The sequence below is a fragment of the Salvelinus sp. IW2-2015 genome, linkage group LG25, assembly GCF_002910315.2.
Source record: "Salvelinus sp. IW2-2015 linkage group LG25, ASM291031v2, whole genome shotgun sequence".
NCBI lineage: Eukaryota > Metazoa > Chordata > Actinopteri > Salmoniformes > Salmonidae > Salvelinus > Salvelinus sp. IW2-2015.
The window spans coordinates 19399997-19416953 of record NC_036865.1 but is presented as its reverse complement, the minus strand read 5'-3'; the positions used below and the strand labels follow the sequence as shown (position 1 = coordinate 19416953).

General features: G+C 40.0%; 2 protein-coding genes across 7 annotated transcripts in view; both read right to left on the bottom strand.

Moving 5' to 3' along the window:
- LOC111951804 (protein bicaudal C homolog 1) overlaps positions 1–9477 on the bottom strand; it is a 66361-nt gene extending 56884 nt beyond the window's left edge. For all 6 annotated transcript variants that reach the window (XM_023970032.1, XM_023970034.1, XM_023970036.1 and 3 more), the window contains exon 1: positions 9050–9477. In XM_023970032.1, coding sequence (XP_023825800.1) covers positions 9050–9242 — 193 coding nt within the window. In that variant the 5' untranslated portion in view covers positions 9243–9477. The remainder of the gene's footprint in view (positions 1–9049) is intronic.
- Positions 9478–13510: 4033 nt separating this feature from the next.
- Positions 13511–16628, bottom strand: LOC111951979 (ubiquitin-conjugating enzyme E2 D4). The gene is made up of 7 exons (XM_023970369.2): positions 16320–16628; positions 15136–15199; positions 14917–14948; positions 14489–14566; positions 14265–14370; positions 13980–14073; positions 13511–13722 (listed from the first exon to the last, which is right to left on the bottom strand). The coding sequence occupies exons 1-7, from the start codon at positions 16341–16343 to the stop codon at positions 13677–13679; spliced, it is 444 nt and encodes a 147-aa protein (XP_023826137.1). The 5' UTR covers positions 16344–16628; the 3' UTR covers positions 13511–13676.
- Between the last annotated feature and the right edge of the window lie 329 nt (positions 16629–16957).

The following is a 16957-nucleotide window of genomic DNA, read 5'->3' as shown; positions in this document are numbered from 1 at the left end:
TGGTCCTCTGGCAAACCATCACACAGGTTAGCATCCATTCACTAAACTTCAGTTCCTGAGTAGCTCTCGACTCCCGCACTATCCACACAATCGTATCTAAATCAGTAAGGACGGAAGGACCCAGGAAGTAGTAGCTACAGCCAGACAAGTTGTCAACAACCTCCGGTCACTGCTGCTGGCCAAATGTTGGAGAGACTCAGAGTATAACCATTGCATCCATGGCCATGCCAATTTCTTTTAAGCCCTCCATATTTGTTATTTCGTCTGCTTTTGTGGGACCTCTTAAATTCGTAATCACTTATGCACTTTGTAAGAAAGGCAACAGCTGTTAGAAAGGCAACAGCTCAAACAACCGTTATTCTTGTGTTCCTGTCCAGAACACAGGCTGCTGTCGTCTCCGAATGACTTCTTTCACAGGAGAAAAAGGCATGTGCAGTTGCCAGGCAACTGTGAAATAATAAATGAATAAACAAACTCCCAGATGTGTAATGCTGCAGTGGAGTTGACAGACTGCCAGTACTGGGCCCGTATTCACAAAGCGCCTCAGGGTAGGAATGCTAATCTAGGATCTGTCCATACCATCRTACTCATTATGATCTAAAAGGCAAAACTGATCCTAGATCAGCACTCCTACTCTGAGATGATTTGTGGATACGGGCCCTAGAAAATAAAATATGATACAGAAAGCTTACACAACTCACAATCCATAAAACACTAGACAGTTTAAGACATACCACATAAACAGTTAAGTATAAAAAACACTTAACAAATTGGTCCTTTTTCTAAGTAAAAATACAAGTCAAATAACAAACAAATAGGAGACCCAGACAAACTCATTTACAACCACTGAGTCAGTCTGTTGGTTTAATTGCTAAGTAGAGGCATTAGAATGAGGTGCAGGAATGATGCTTTATCACATTGTGGGTGTCTACCCATCTCCTCCCATTGGTGAATTGTGGGTGAGTTGTTGCAAACTTGCCAGAAACATTTCACAACCTAAGCATTCCCCTTGTACCTGGTATGTAGTGTAAGAACCTACTCCAGAGGGGCTGGTAAAGTCCATTTCACTAAAACAGATGGAGCCATAGTACCCTAAACACAGCTAATAGCCTACAGTAGAATTCATATCCCAAATTCACTCACATAAATAACCATCTTTCATCTACACTTATTTTTTGTTTGTTATCTGAATGTGTGGGAATTCATTCCTTGATGACTTTGACGAACGGCATCCGCAGTCCACACTGACACATCCAAATCAACAAAGTAACTCAATTAGGGCCTTTTTGAAATGACCACCGTCCAGCCCTCTCCATCAAACTAAACATAACGTTTCTGTTCCCTTTCTTTCCATTTTCTTTTATCCCATTGAAGAATATTCTAGCAACAACCAGGACCAGGTCCACCAACCAAGAGCACTCTCTCCAATCAGGGCATGTGGAGAAAAAGCAGATTGTACTAAATGTTGAATGAAGAGAAAGAACAACTAACCGAGGTCCTCTTAAGAAAACACAACACTCAAAGGGGAGAGTGGTAGTTCAAAAAAAGTACAATTATAGCAGCCGCAAACCAGCCAGAATGTAAATCTGCACTTTAAAGGTGCAGAAGAAAAAGGTGAAGTAAAAAAATATTATTTAAAAAAAAGGTATTAATTTCACAGTTTCAGAAGCAGAGAAATGGGTCAGAGAGCTCGAGTCAAGTCGGACCGTTGAAACATGATTCCAGGTTTTATTTAGTAATAACATGCAGGTTTTTCCACAAGAAAAGACCTCAATTAGCTCCTGAACACTTCATCATGCTTGGGATGAAGGAATTCAACGTGTAAGCAAAGTTGAATATAAAATTGTTAAATTGTATCAGCGTGTTTCAGAAAAGGTTGGAAGAGAGGAGAGCTACAGGATACAGAGAGGAGAGCTACAGGATACAGAGAGGAGAGCTACAGGATACAGAGAGGGCAGCTACAGGATACAGAGAGGAGAGCTACAGGATACAGAGAGGAGAGCTACAGGATACAGAGAGGAGAGCTACATGATACGAGAGGAGAGCTACAGTCTAATACAGAGAGGAGGAGCTCCAGGATAAGAGAGGAGCGCTACAGGATACAGAGAGGAGAGCTCCAGGATACAGAGAGGGGAGCTACACGTCTACAGAGAGGAGAGCTACAGGATACAGAGAGGAGAGCTACAGTATACAGAGAGGAGAGCTACAGTATACAGAGAGGAGAGCGATAGTATACAGAGAGGAGAGCTACAGGATACAGAGAGGAGAGCTACAGGATACAGAGAGGYGAGCTACAGGATACAGAGAGGAGAGCTACAGTACACATAGAGGAGAGCTACAGTWTACAGAGAGGAGAGCTACAGGATACAGAGAGGAGAGCTACACCATACAAAAGGCACAAACACTTTATCACATATTGTTTTGGCATAATGTCTGCTTGCCATGATGTTGAGGAGCAGAGTATAGAGTGATGTTAAAGCTCCAATAGAAAAAACACTTGAGTAACATTATACCCGAAATATATTCAAGTTTACACCACATACTTGACATACTTTGAGCTCCCCCATGATGAGTCCCTGTAATGTCCTCAGTAAACACCACTTAAAACAGCCCATTAGTTTAATAGTATGTGGTTCTGGAGGTTGAAACAGTCCTGTGTTCTCCTACAGTAGAGAGTGGTGCCTGCAGCACATTCCCCCACACAACACTCACTTCCTGTCTGAAGCTCTTACTCAGCACCCAGGAGGAAGACGAGGATGGGGGCCTATACCCCATCCTACACTATTTTAGGACAGAATGTGGACGTGCCGCAGAGAGAAGACCCTTTTTCTGCTTTTCGACCCAGTTTGTGAGTCTGCTTCTTTCCATACAGGATCAGTTTTTACATTGCCTTCAATGTACTCAGTTCCACCCCTACTGGGGGACAGAGTGTATAATGTTGCAAGGCATAGCCTACTTGGTGACATTGTACGGTTAGCTAATGGCGTTTGTTAGGATGCATGAGAATACTGACGTAAACCTGCAGGCTACAAGGTAGCAGCAAATCTGCACGTTTACTATTTGTTTTCGAGGAGCGCTTTTACACCTCAAGACCAAGATACAGCTACCCGATAATTGTCAGGTAGAGGTTTAGGGGAGGGAAACAAAATGTTACAATGAAGAAAATTATTAATTTAATTAGGGGTGGTGTAGTTAGTCAGCTAACATATAGTCTGTATACTGTAGGCCACCAGAAGTCTGTACAAAGATCTCACTTAACTTCAAATTAACAATAAAATGTTGTTAGTAAAAAGGTAACCCCAATAAACAAAGGCCAATTGAGAGTCTCCAAATCACATGCCAAATACACATCTGTCTACCTTGCTTGTAACTATGGAAACTACACATACTGTACATGGGCATATTCACACACATTTGATTTGGAATATATGACTAAGAGGAAATGTTTTCCCACACTTTAGTGAATAAAAAAACAAATTTTAATGAGATTGGTAGTTTATGTGACCAGAGAACCATAAAGCATTCAAGTTTTCCTCCTGCACCAACACACAAAAACTTGAGGTATGCAGACAGTTACTGAGAGATTTTTGCAACCATTTACAGACTTAAAATCATTAACTGACTTAAAACTGGTCATCCATTGACTGCCAATTCAAGACATTTCAATTTGACCATGTAATTTAATTTAGAAGTAGGGCACCAAAACAAATTGTGATAATGTGCAACGGAGGCACTGCACGGGGGGGCATGTATTACCATTTCTATTCAGCTCATTATTTCCATATTGTTCCAGAAAGGAACTGTGCTAAACAAAGTGAGTGTTAGTGGATATAGCCTTCTAATGTGGTGATGTACGGTGTAGTCATCATGATGTTTCTAATGTAGCCACTGTGTTTCTCTCAGACAACAACCCTTTTCTCCTCCAACTTCAAATCTTACACACTTCCTTCAGCTCAAAGCCTCTAAAACAAACAGCAGGGGAAACAGACAAAACAGAGGACACTATAAAAACTATTGTATCCTCAGCCCCACTTACAGTACACGTCATAGGAGATGATGTGTCTAATAGTAAAAACAGACCTTTGACCGATAGACCAGATCTGTGTGAGTGTTGGAGAATATTGACATACAGTTGAAGTCGGAAGTTTACATACACCTTAGCCAAATACATTTAAACTCAGTTTTTCACAATTCCTGACACTTAATCCTAGTAAAAATTCCCTGTCTTAGGTCAGTTAGGATCACCACTTTATTTTAAGAATGTGAAATGTCAGAATAATAGTAGAGGGAATGATTTATTTCAGCTTTTATTTCTTTCATCACATTCTCAGTGGGTCAGAAGTTTACATACACTCAATTAGTATTTGGTAGCATTGCCTTTAAATTGTTTAACTTGGGTCAAACGTTTCAGGTAGCCTTCCACAAGCTTCCCACAATAAGGTGGGTGAATTTTGGCCCATTCCTCCTGACAGAGCTGGTGTAACTGAGTCAGGTTTGTAGGCATACTTGCTCGCACACGCTTTTTCAGTTCTGCCCACACATTTTCTATAGGATTGAGGTCAGGGCTTTGTGATGGCCACTCCAATAACTTGACTTTGTTGTCCTTAAGCCATTTTGCCACAACTTTGGAAGTATGCTTGGGATCATTGTCCATTTGGAAGACCCATTTGCGACCAAGCTTTAACTTCAATTGTCTTGAGATGTTGCTTCAAAAAATCCACATAATTTTCCACCCTCATGATGCCATCTATTTTGTGAAGTGCACCAGTCTCTCCTGCAGCAAAGCACCCCCACAACATGATGCTGCAACCCCTGTGCTTCACGGTTGGGATGGTGTTCCTCGGCTTGCAAGCCTCCCCCTTTTTTCTCCAAACATAACAATGGTCATTATGGCCAAACAGTTCTATTTTTGTTTCATTAGACCAGAGGACATTTCTCCAAAAAGTACAATCTTTGTCCCCATGGGCAGTTGCAAACCGTAGCCTGGCTTTTATACGGCGGTTTTGGAGCAGTGGCTTCTTCCTTGCTGAGCGGCCTTTCAGGTTATGTCGATATAGGACTCATCTTACTATGGATATAGATACTTTTGTACCTGTTTCCTCCAGCATCTTCACAAGGTCCTTTGCTGTTGTTCTGGGATTGATTTGCACTTTTCGCAGAAAAGTACATTCATCTCTAGGAGACAGAACGCATCTCCTTCCTGAGCGGTATGACGGCTGCGTGGTCCCATGGTGTTTATACTTGCGTACTATTGTTTGTACAGATGAACGTGGTACCTTCAGGTGTTGGGAATTGCTCCCAAGGATGAACCAGACTTGTGGAAGTCTACAAAAAAAAATGTCTGAGGTCTTGGCTGATTTCTTTTGATTTTCCATGATGTCAAGTAAAGAGACACTGAGATTGAAGGTAGGCCTTGAAATACATCCACAGGTACACCTCCAATTGACTCAAGTGATGTCAATTAGCCTATCAGAAGCTTCTAAACATCATTTTCTGGAATTTTCCAAGCTGTTTAAAGGCACAGTCAACTTAGTGTATGTAAACATCTGACCCACTGAAATTGTGATACAGTGAATTATATGTGAAACAATCTGTCTGTAAATAATTGTTGGGAAAATGAATGTGTCATGCACAAAGTAGATGTCCTAACCGACTTGCCAAAACTATAGTTTGTTAACAAGAAATTTGTGGTGGTTGAAAAACGAGTTTTAATGACTCCAACCTAAGTGTATGTAAACTTCTGACTTCAACTGTGCATGGGAAATAGATGCTCATCTGTCATACTGTATATTTCAACACCATCCGGATACTGGCTTAATGGATTTTATAGGGAGGCTTGGAAAGAAGTCACACTGCAATGCAAGCCAAGAGGAGGCCTACATTTGGCTATTCAGATAGGACGACTCATTACTTCACTAAATAAAAGCTTACACACATTCCTAACAGGTGTTTTTTCCCTCTAAATTAAGTCTTCCAAAACTCCTCCTCTATAGTGGAAGTTGAGATGGGAGGAAATGTTATTTGAAGCACCTTTTAACATTAGCAAGGCTTTATGCAGGACCTTTCCCTTTTGCATAATGCAGGTTACACAAGTTTCCAAGCAAGGGAGGCCAGAGATACCGTCACACCTGATAAAACCTGGAGTGAAAATATACTGAAGTTCCCACACAATGAATTAACTATAGGCCAAACTCTGGGCTGTGTCCACTTCAGGATACCGAGTCCCACATCAACAAAGCCCTCTCCTCCAATGAAAACAGATTTTACAATGCTGACGGTAACACGCAATGACCAATCAAAGCATCCTAAACAGGCTTGGAGTTAAATATACGGTATATTGGTTAATTATCCATTAAAAAAACAACCACACAAGGATGCTCTTACTGCTGATGAAGACTGAATGTCTTAAAGAATGTCTGCAAGCCCTATGGGATAGAGTACATCCTTCAACTCTTCCAGAATAGAGAAAGTCGATTTTTTTTAAAGTCTAATGCTGTTTCATGGTTGAGGTTGCACGATCACTCACTCTGAACCACTGGGAGAATCTTCCAATTGGCTTATTCATCCCCCCTCCGCTCCCTTGTAACTATTCGCCAGGTCATTGCTGTAAATGAGAATGTGTTCTCAGGCAACCTACCTGGTAAAATATGGGTTCAATTAAATTAAATCTCAACTGGATTTCTTTAATTCCTCATGTCATATACTCCCTCTCCTCACATTCTTTTGAAAAAGGTAAATCGAGGAGGCGAGGAAAGGAAATGTGGAAATAAATGTGCTTGTATGAAATTGGACTATCCTTCTCCACTAGAATGTCATTAGGCTAATGACGTTTAAAGAACTGGAATCTTCAAGTACCTGTGTAAAGTGGTATAAAATGTTGAGCTAGTTGAGCCAGACATTTTATAGATAAAATTATAAATGTATCCTTTTTTTAAATGTGTGCATGCATTTCTCCTCTGAGAAAACAACAGCTGTTTCAAAGGGGGTGTGGGGGATTTCAACTCTTCCGTGGTAGGATACACCTGAGCATCTTCCCCCGGAAGAGGCAATTGAGGGAGAGGAGCAAACTCCTCCGTTCCTCTATTAACGAATTGACACTCTCCTTCATGGCCACCACTTATCGGTTTACCGGGTCCCGGAGGACAGGACTCGAGGAGGGAACAGACCTTTGCCCAATTGAGAAAGGCCAACGACTGACCACAGACAAAACAAATAGTAATATTCACTTCATGCCACTGACTGAATGTTAACATGGCGAAATCCTGCCATGATCATAGAAACTACTAGAAAACAACATGTTAAAGAGATGACCTCTGCCACACACGCGCAGGCACACACACACAGTATGTCCAGGAGACTTCAGTTTAGGGACGGCCTCTGGTTAAGTTGTTTTCCTGGAAAAGGAAGGGATGACATGGAGCTTTAAGGACTGCAGAGTAGCACAGCAGCAACGGGGCCACAACCATGAGGAGCTGGAAGTGTGGGTGAAAGAGAGAGAAAGACAGACAGAAAACCTATAACAGTTTTTTCTTCAACTTCAAAACACAGAACTACAGAGCAGGTTTGATAAATGTGCTCCAATTAAACAGGCATTTTTATAATAATGTCCACCCACACAGATCTGGATTATCTTGGGCATACACGGAGGAGAAGTTTGGAACAACATTCATCGGAGGTTAACTCATTATAATCAAATGAGTACTGTAATGAAATAAAATATTATCAAAGGAGAGTAGATCAATCAGTAGCCCACTGAGTAGATATCCAACAGGATGAGAAAGAAGTGTCAAGACAGACAAAGACATGGGTTGTCTCGTGTCAAGCTGAATAGGAAACCCCTTGTTTTGCATGATATCTCAGCTTCCATGGGTTGTTTTCATTGGGTTCATTATCTCCTGTTGTTAATGTTCCCTGTATGGCCTTGTTGGGCTGTTTCTCCAGCTGATGGCAACTCACAGTCTTCCTGTGGGATTGATAAAGAGTCTTCAGTTACATAACCCTGGTTTCTTCTTCTACAAGATGCGTTTTGCAATAACTGATGAGGATCTCACCCTTTACATTCCAAGGGACTTATGTCAGTCGTTGAACTGTTCACAGACATGACGTGACAGAGATTGTGCTGGAGTAGCTACGAATGGGAATAAAACTTTATCATCATCTGGAAAACAGTGGATGCAAATACGCTTTGTATCTCAGACAGATCATTGACAATAGGTTTGTACAGTACTGGGCATACAGACTACATGAGATATTGACAAAATAGTATTCTTAAACACTTTTAATTAGGTTAAATAACCATAAACAACGTGGGCATTTGCATCGTTATAGGTTACCAATGACCAGGAAATATTTTCAGGATCGTTTGGTTTCATCGATAGAAGTGTTTTCAGCTATTGAGGTATCAGAACGTAAAACTTCAGCGATGACCATAACACGTGCTCATAGCGACTCCTATTGGTCGAGTCGTGTTCATCCTTCTCAACTGCTGACCATAGCACAAACATTATAAATGCATGTGAAGTGACCGAGACTTCAGTCAGAATTCAATGACTAGTTTTGCATAAACAATTGTACCGTGTCTAACGTTTGTTTAAATGCATGTAATATTGAGGCAACTTTCTACAGAAAACTATGCCCATCCTAGAAAAAATACATGACATTGATTACATCTCAATACCAACCGAGCAGAGGGAACCACAATGTGTAATTTGCTTTCGGTGATCAAAAGAAACTACAAAGAAATGTTTCAAATTATGGCCAGAATTCTTTGAACCGGACAGTCTCTGAAGACATCAAAAACAAGTAAACGAGCGACAAAGTAACATCAGGCCTACACATTCCAGGACAAGGCAGACACGAAATATACCCAAATAATGTTAATGGGGAAAAAAACTGCCAATACCATATGAAGGGGGGAAATTTGGTTTTGGAAGCATACAGTTGGCATAGTTCCCATTCCCATAACAAAGGAATGTTTTAAAATGTAGTCAAAGTTTTAAAATGTAGCAACACAGAGCACCATTTGTCTGTGTTTTTTCTTTAGGCCTACCTAATAACATGATTTCCAGTTTCTTGCGGTCCACTCGAAATCTCTCCTCCGTCCACTCCGGGTCTGGTAAGGCATGGGGTCCGCTCAAGTCATCCTCGGAGCCGGGGACCGGGGAGTCAGTACTGCGCTCGCTGTTCGAGCCCTGGTCGGACTGTTGCAAGTATCCGCTCAACGAGTCGCACTGGGCAGCCATTGCGCTGCGCAGAAACGTTTCCAGTGGCCACTGCGTTTCGAACTAATTGTAAACTACCAAATTGTGGATTGTAAAAGCTACTTCCCGACATTTATCACTTCGAGATTGTGTTCAGACTCATTGTTGCGCAGTGACTTATTCCTCGACCGTTTTCTCGAGCCCCTTCTGATGCCCCCATAGAGTACCGCTCTAAAAATAGTCTGATCCACAGTTTCTTTTCTGAGTCTAGAGCACAAGTAAAACTTTCACGTGTCAGGCACAACTCGAAGACGTGTGACTCCTCCCAAATGTAGTTTATTGCAATCCTTCCCATCATTTGTCTAAATGAACCCTTTTTAGATCATCATTATTGACTATCATGTATGAAAAGCATAGGCAGTGGTGGAAAAAGTACACAATTGTCATACTTGAGTAAAGGTAATGATACCTTAATAGGAAATGACTCAAGTAAAAGTGAAAGTCAGCCAGTAAAATACTACTTGAGTAAAAGTTTAAAGTATTTGGTTTTAAATATACTTAATATTTCTTATATTAACCAAACGGCACAATTTTCTTGTTTTTTTATTCATGGCTATCCAGGGTCACACCAACAAATTGTTTTTTTCGCTCATCAATCTACACACAATACCCCATAATGACAAAGCAAAAATAGGTTTAGATTTGTTTTCACACTTTTCCAAAATTTAAAACGGTAATGTCACATTTACATACACTACCGGTCAAAAGTTTTAGAACACCTACTCATTCAAGGGTTTTTCTTTATTTTTACTATTTTCTACATTGTAGAATAAAAGTGAAGACATCAAAACTATGAAATAACACATATGGAATCATGTAGTAACCAAAAAAGTGTTAAACAAATAAAAAATATATTTGAGATTTGAGATTCTTCAAATAGCCTTGATGACAGATTTGGACACTCTTGGCATTCTCTCAACCAGCTTCACCTGTAATGCTTTTCCAACAGTCTTGAAGGATTTCCCACATATGCTGAGTACTTGTTGGCTGCTTTTCCTTCACTCTGTCATCTCATCCCAAACCATCTCAATTGGGTTGAGGTCGGGGGATTGTAGAGGTCAGGTCACCTCATGCAGCACTCCATCATTATCCTTCTTGGTAAAATATATTTTACACAGCCTGGAGGTGTGTTGGGTCATTGTCTTGTTGAAAAACAAATGATAGTCCCACTAAGCCCAAACCAGATGGGATGGCGTATTGCTGCAGAATGCTGTGGTAGACATGCTTGTTAAGTATGCCTTGAATTCTAAATAAATCACAGACAGTGTCACCAGAAAAGCACCCAAACACCATAACACCTCCTCCTCCATGCTTTACGGTGGGAAATACAGAGAGATAGATAGTCCGTTCACCAACACCTCGTCTCACAAAGACATGGTGGTTGGAACCAAAAATCTCCTATTTGGACTCCAGACCAAAGGACAAATTTCACTCAAAGACATTCAAGGACATTCAAATCAAATTATATTTGTCACATGTGCCAGTGAAATGCATACTTACAAGCCCTTAACCAACAATGATTTAAGAAGTTAAGAAAAATGTGTAAGTAAAATAAAATAAAACAAAAAGTAACAAATAATTAAACAGCAGCAGTAAAATAGCATTAGCGAGGCTATATAAAGTTACCAGTACAGAGTCAATGTGCAGGGGCACTAGTTAGTCAAGGTAATTGAGGTAATATGTACATGTAGGTAGAGTTAAAGTGACCATGCATAGATAATAAACAGATAGTAGCAGCAGCGTAAAAGAGGACTCTGGGTAGCCCTTTGATTAGCTTTTCAGGAGTCTTTTGGTTTGGGGTTAGACGCTGTTAAGAAGCCTTTTGGACCTAGACTTGGTGCTCCAGTACCGCTTGCCATGCGGTAACAGAGAGAACCGTCTATGACTAGGGTGGCTAGAGTCTTTGACAATTTTTCAGACTTGTCCCGAAGCCACTCCTGCGTTGTCTTGGCTGTGTGTTTAGGGTCATTGTCCTGTTGGAAGGTGAACCTTCACCCCAGTCTGAGGACCTGAGCGCTCTGGAGCAGGTTTTCATCAAGGATCGCAATGTACTTTGCTCCGTTCAACTTTCCCTCGATCCTGACTAGTCTGTAAAACATCCCCACAGCATGCTGTTGCCACTACCACCACGCTTCACTGTAGGGATGGTGCCAGGTTTCCTCCAGACGTGACACTTGGCATTCAGGCTAAAGAGTTCAATCTTGTTTCTCCTGGTTTGAGTCCTTTAGGTGCCTTTTGGCAAACTCCAAGTGGGCTGTCATGTGCCTTATACAGAGGAGTGCCTTCGGGTCTTGCCACTCTCCCTTAAAGGCCTGATTGGTGGAGTGCTGCAGAGATGGTTGTCATTCTGGAATGTTCTCCCAGTCTCCACAGAGGAACTCTGTCAGAGTGACCATTGGGTTCTTGGTCACCTCCCTGACCAAGGCCCTTCTCCCCTGATTGCTCATTTTGGCCAGGCAGACAGCTCTAGGGAGAGTTTTGGTGGTTCCAACCTTCTTCCATTTAAGAATGATGGAAGCCACCGTGTTCTAGGGAACCATACATTTTTTGGTACCCTTCCCCATTGATGTGCCTCGGCACAATCCTGTCTCGAAGCTCTACGGACAATTCCTTCCTGGCTTGGTTTTTGCTCTGACATGCACTGTCAACTGTGGGACCTTATATAGACAGGTGCATGCCTTTCCAAATCATGTCCAATCAGTTGAATTTACCACAGGTGGACTCCAATCACGTTGTAGAAACATCTCAAGGATGATCAATGGAAACAGGATGCACCTGAGCTCAATTTCAAGTCTCATAGCAAAGGGTCTGAATACTTATAAGGTATCATTTTTTTAAACATTTTATACATTTGCAAACATTTCTAAAAACCCGTTTTGGATTTGTCATTATGAGGTATTGGGTGTAGATTGAGGAAAATAAATAATTTAATTAGGCTGTAATGTAACAAAATGTGTAAAAAGTCAAGGGGTCTGAATACTTTCCAAACACACTGTAGGTAGGTTTGTTTTATTAATTTGACTAGGTTTAAAACATTTACTTAAGTTCATTACTATGTGTATTTTATTCATGACTCAACGATTCCATGTCACTATGGCACCGATGAGATACAGTATATTTACCGTATAGTAAGAGAAGAGCCAGAGGAAGCATTTTGAGTTCTAAGAAACATTGAGGAAGCAATTCACATCCGGAGGATAAAATACAGTAACAAGAAAACTACACAATGGCCCAACACCACCCCACAAGAACCACTTCTGTAAGAGTTGATACACTGAGATAAAATGGAGAATTTCAGTTAAGACAGTTGAGTTGCCTCTAATGTGAAATTGAAACATTTAGTCAATATGCTTCATTTATATGTAGGCCTACAGCGCTATTCCACAGCATACATACAAGGAGACTGAACAAATATTATGCATCTCTTATCATTCGGCTTTAATTCAGATGTTGAAGTTCATAGGGTCAACTTTCATCCTTACGTAGGACTAGAGTGGTTTTGTCTAGATGGATACAGCTTTGGTCAAAATTGAATTTTAGTGGAATAATGTAAAAGGTTAATAGACTTCACGTAGCAGGTTTGGAGAATTACTTTGGTAAGGAAAAGGGTTACGGTTAGCTAAAATACCAACCCCCCCAAAAATCTGCTTTTGACGTCAATTTGACAAAAGCCGTATTCTATCTAGACATCCCATCTGAAAAGTCAGAACGCACTGTCATAATTAAATCTGATAGTAGCTGAAATTTAACCAAAAAAATGCAATTAACTCTGGAGTTATAGATTTGAGAACAACAAGGTAACTGTGTAATCCATTTGAGTAACCTGCCAGATTATAGCCCTAATTCGAATTTGCATTCAACTGAGCCCTGCTGTAGTAGGTGAGAAGAGGTAAATGCTGTCATCTAGTGGTGAAATACAAAATGACATGGGAAGAATTTCTGAATTCTACTGCCCTAATCAAAAAAAGCCTTAGCCCAAACCTCCAGGCACTTGTGCAGATCTAAAATAAATAGGTGTCTCTAGAATAACAATAAAGACAGGATCTATTTTTGTTTGTTTAACTTTTTAATGCAAAATAATAAAAATAGATTCAGTATAGCTTTATACTATACAATAAAAATCTCTAAAAGGAGAAAAAAACTAAGATGGAGGGGGTGGAGTCATAATTGGTCTGTTTTTATGGGTCATCTCAGAAATAACTGAATAATAATTTATATAACATTGGGAACGTCAAACAAAAGGAAAATAATGACTTCAAAGCATAAAAGCAGTTAATTTGGGGATAGAAAGTGCTTCCCATATACAACACTTCTTCTTGAACCAGTGTGGATGAGGAGTGGCAACAGTACTGTTTTCAGAAGTGTCCATGAAGTTAATTTGCTTAAACCTCTTCCGTTGTCTCAAACTTCAGTCCATTACATTGCATACTTTTGAGTCCAATCTCTTGCTAATCTGTTGTACCTGTAAAAACAAAATAAAATGTAAACCAGGTTTAACAAAGATTTATTGAGCAATTTACAGCCAAATCTTACATTCAGCCAGTCTGTTTTAAGCATCCATATCATTATACAGTATCTTGTAGGAGTGTCTACTTTCAGAAGAGATGTTTATTCTATAATTGACTACATGCTGTACACATGAAAGGAATGTCATGTTCATATATTTTTCCTGCTAAAAGAATGGTGTGCATGTGTGTGTGAGAGAGCGTGTCAACTTACTTTTCTTTGTCCTGCTTGTAGATGTGTGCTATGTCTGGGACTAGGGGGTCATCTGGGTTTGGGTCACATAGCAAAGAGCATATGGACAATAAAACTGGAAAAACAAAAAGGCAGGGATAACCAGGATGAGTTTATTTCACAATTACACCAGCAATAATATTGCCATGATCAATATTGTCAAGCTTAACAGTTGGAGAACAAATCAGACAAACATTTGAGATGCATTTTTCAACTAACTTTCATGAGGGTACAAAAGATACAGAAAAACAAGCCAGTTTGTCTTACCTTTTGAAACTGTAAGTGCTGGGGACCACTGTGACCTCAGAATGTCCAGACAGATGCTACCATTACTGTTAATGTTTGGGTGATAGATTTTCGTTGTGAAGGCTACCTATGGAAAGAAAATACATGGAGAAAAAAAAAAGTCAGGCATACATACTGCATGTGGTTTAGGGTACTCTACACCCAGGGGAAAATTGTGTAACAGGAGCTGAAGAGGCCTTTCTAACCTTTGGTGGTTTGAAGGGATAGTCTGTTGGGAAGTGGATGGTGAGGAAGAACACTCCTCCCTGATATGGGCTGTCAGTCTAAAAGAGGGGTGAAAGGTACCTTGTTAAAACAGTGCTGTGAACCATAAAATGACACCCAATACTCCATAGAATGTTAAAGCCCACAGTCAACCTCCCTTTACTTGTCATTGTTTACAGTAACAGAAGTGTGATGGGGGTTTACTGGAGGTGACACACATCCAAGCAACTCAGTTATCGTAGACTATATAGTAAGACAAGGAGACTAACACTTGTTCCTTTGGTGCAAGAAGGTTGAGCTTATAACAATGGGACCAAAGCAGAATAAATAGCTTCCATCAGAAATCAACACAATATTGACACTATTGTCTACTAAAGAATTATAAATGAGAATTTAGAAAAGGGCTTACAGGTCCCATGATTGTGGCTTGCCAATGAAACACTGTAAAAGAAAGATGAGACATTAGATCACATAAAATCATATAACTATTGACAATAATAAAATACAAAATGGAGCCAAAAGGAATTCATTGACTGAGGTCAATACCCCTTCACTTCCATATGCATCAAATTGTATTTCTGCATTAATTTAAGTTTGAGGTGGCCACAAAAGCTGTAGTGAAACATACAGTCCTCTCCAACTGGTCCAGCAGAGCACTGAGCAGGAGGGTCCCTTTGCAAGTCATGTAGCTCCTGTAAAATAAAATGTAGCACAATGAATTATGTACAGGGGGAAAATTCCATACATATTGTCTACCCAACAATGTTGTTAGCTACTTTGACAAGTCAGTCTTGTGGTCTATATGGCTTTATACGAATTCAAGTAGCTAGCTAGGTGACATGTTGTGCTGTTTGTATTGTATGTTTTACATGTCATAATGTTTATTGACTGCTGCTGCTTTCTTGGCCAGATCTCCCTTGCAAAAGAGACGCTGTGTCTCAATGGGTTTTTCCTGGTTAAATAAATAACAAATAACAAGGTACCTAGCTAGCTACATATTTAACTAGGAATTGACCCCCATATATCTATAATTGAGCTACTGCTGAATTTCATGAATTATATAAAGGCGCATTAACGTTAATGTTCTGTTGAAATATACACTGAAAGTAAAACAAGCAAAGATAGCTACAATAGCCCACTCGTGGTGATGACGATTCCAGAAGCGTTTTTATTCATTGACAGACAGGAATAACCAGAACAGCAACATAACTAGCTTACAAGTTCGAGTAGCTAACTGCCAGTTGGTTAGCTAATTTACGAGTATCTAACTAACTACTGTAACTAGCTAGTTATGGCGTTGACACAATTAACTTACCTAGCTAACGTTACACCGATAACTAGTTAACTTAGTTAGCTAACGTTACTGATTGACTGATGATTATGCTGGTAGGCCAATAGCCAACAGGTAGAATTAACGTTACTAACATTAGCAAGCTTTGATTTGCCAGCCTGATAAGGTAAAACATTAACAGTTAGCTAACGTTTTATTGTCATTATTGCTGCGATGAAAATTTTGTATTTCTTTGGTGAGGAATAACGGACAAGTTAAACCATTGTTGACAAAGTAGCCAATGGTATAGCTAGATTGGTAGCTAGCTAACGTTACATAACTACGCAGCTAACGTCCAAAGCTAAAATGAGCTAGCTAGCTAGCTATAGTATGCTATCGTGGAATTTTGTGACACAGCTAACATCCAAAGCTAAAATTAGCTAGCTAGCTAGCTATAGTTTGCTATCGTGGAATTTTGTGACAGGACATCGACCAACCGTTTATGAACATGACGACGTTATAAAATTAATGGACACACTCACCTTCTGTATTCTTTTCAAAGCCATGTCAGCCCTCCTGAGTTAGGTGTATGGTGTTAACACTGAAAGCTGTCAGTTGTATGCCTGTATCTCTGCCCAGCTCACCAAAAATTGTTTCTAGAAATTTGCGATTTCTTTTGTTTCCGCTTTTTGTTGGTTTTGACTAGATGGGATATGGCTTTTGTTAGATTTGACTTTTCGTAACAGGTTAGGAGACCATGTTACGCAGCAGGTTTGGTGAATTAACGTATGAGGTTATGATAATTACATTATGGTTACGAAAATGGTTAGCTAAAATCCCCCAAATGTTTACTTTTGACGTTGATTTGATCAAATCTGTATCCCTTCTAACCATTACCCTTTTGGCGAGGACTCAAACTACTGTGCATTCTGGGGATTTGAGTTTTATGTTGAACATCGGCCTGTTAAAGTAACAGTACACTCAAAGATTACGAAAATAAATGGTTTATCTGTGGCACATTGCTAATCTCTCGTGGACAGATGCACATAACATAAATGGTAGTATTTTAAAGGGATAGCCTTCCCCAAATTACAAAAGTACATTGGTTTCCTTACCCTGTAACCAGTCTATGGACAAGGTAAGACCAAATATTTTTTTAGAACTAAACCAAGATAGACCA

What these genes read in the sequence shown, in the direction of transcription:
- LOC111951979 (XM_023970369.2), bottom strand. Translation starts at nt 16,343, where the DNA reads ATGGCTTTGAAAAGAATACAGAAG. An exon ending in TGGACCAGTTGGAGAGGACT is followed by an intron (nt 14,949 to 15,135) that starts GTATGTTTCACT and finishes TTTCTTTTACAG; the next exon opens with TGTTTCATTGGCAAGCCACA. An exon ending in TACAAGCAGGACAAAGAAAA is followed by an intron (nt 13,723 to 13,979) that starts GTAAGTTGACAC and finishes TTGTTTTTACAG; the next exon opens with GTACAACAGATTAGCAAGAG.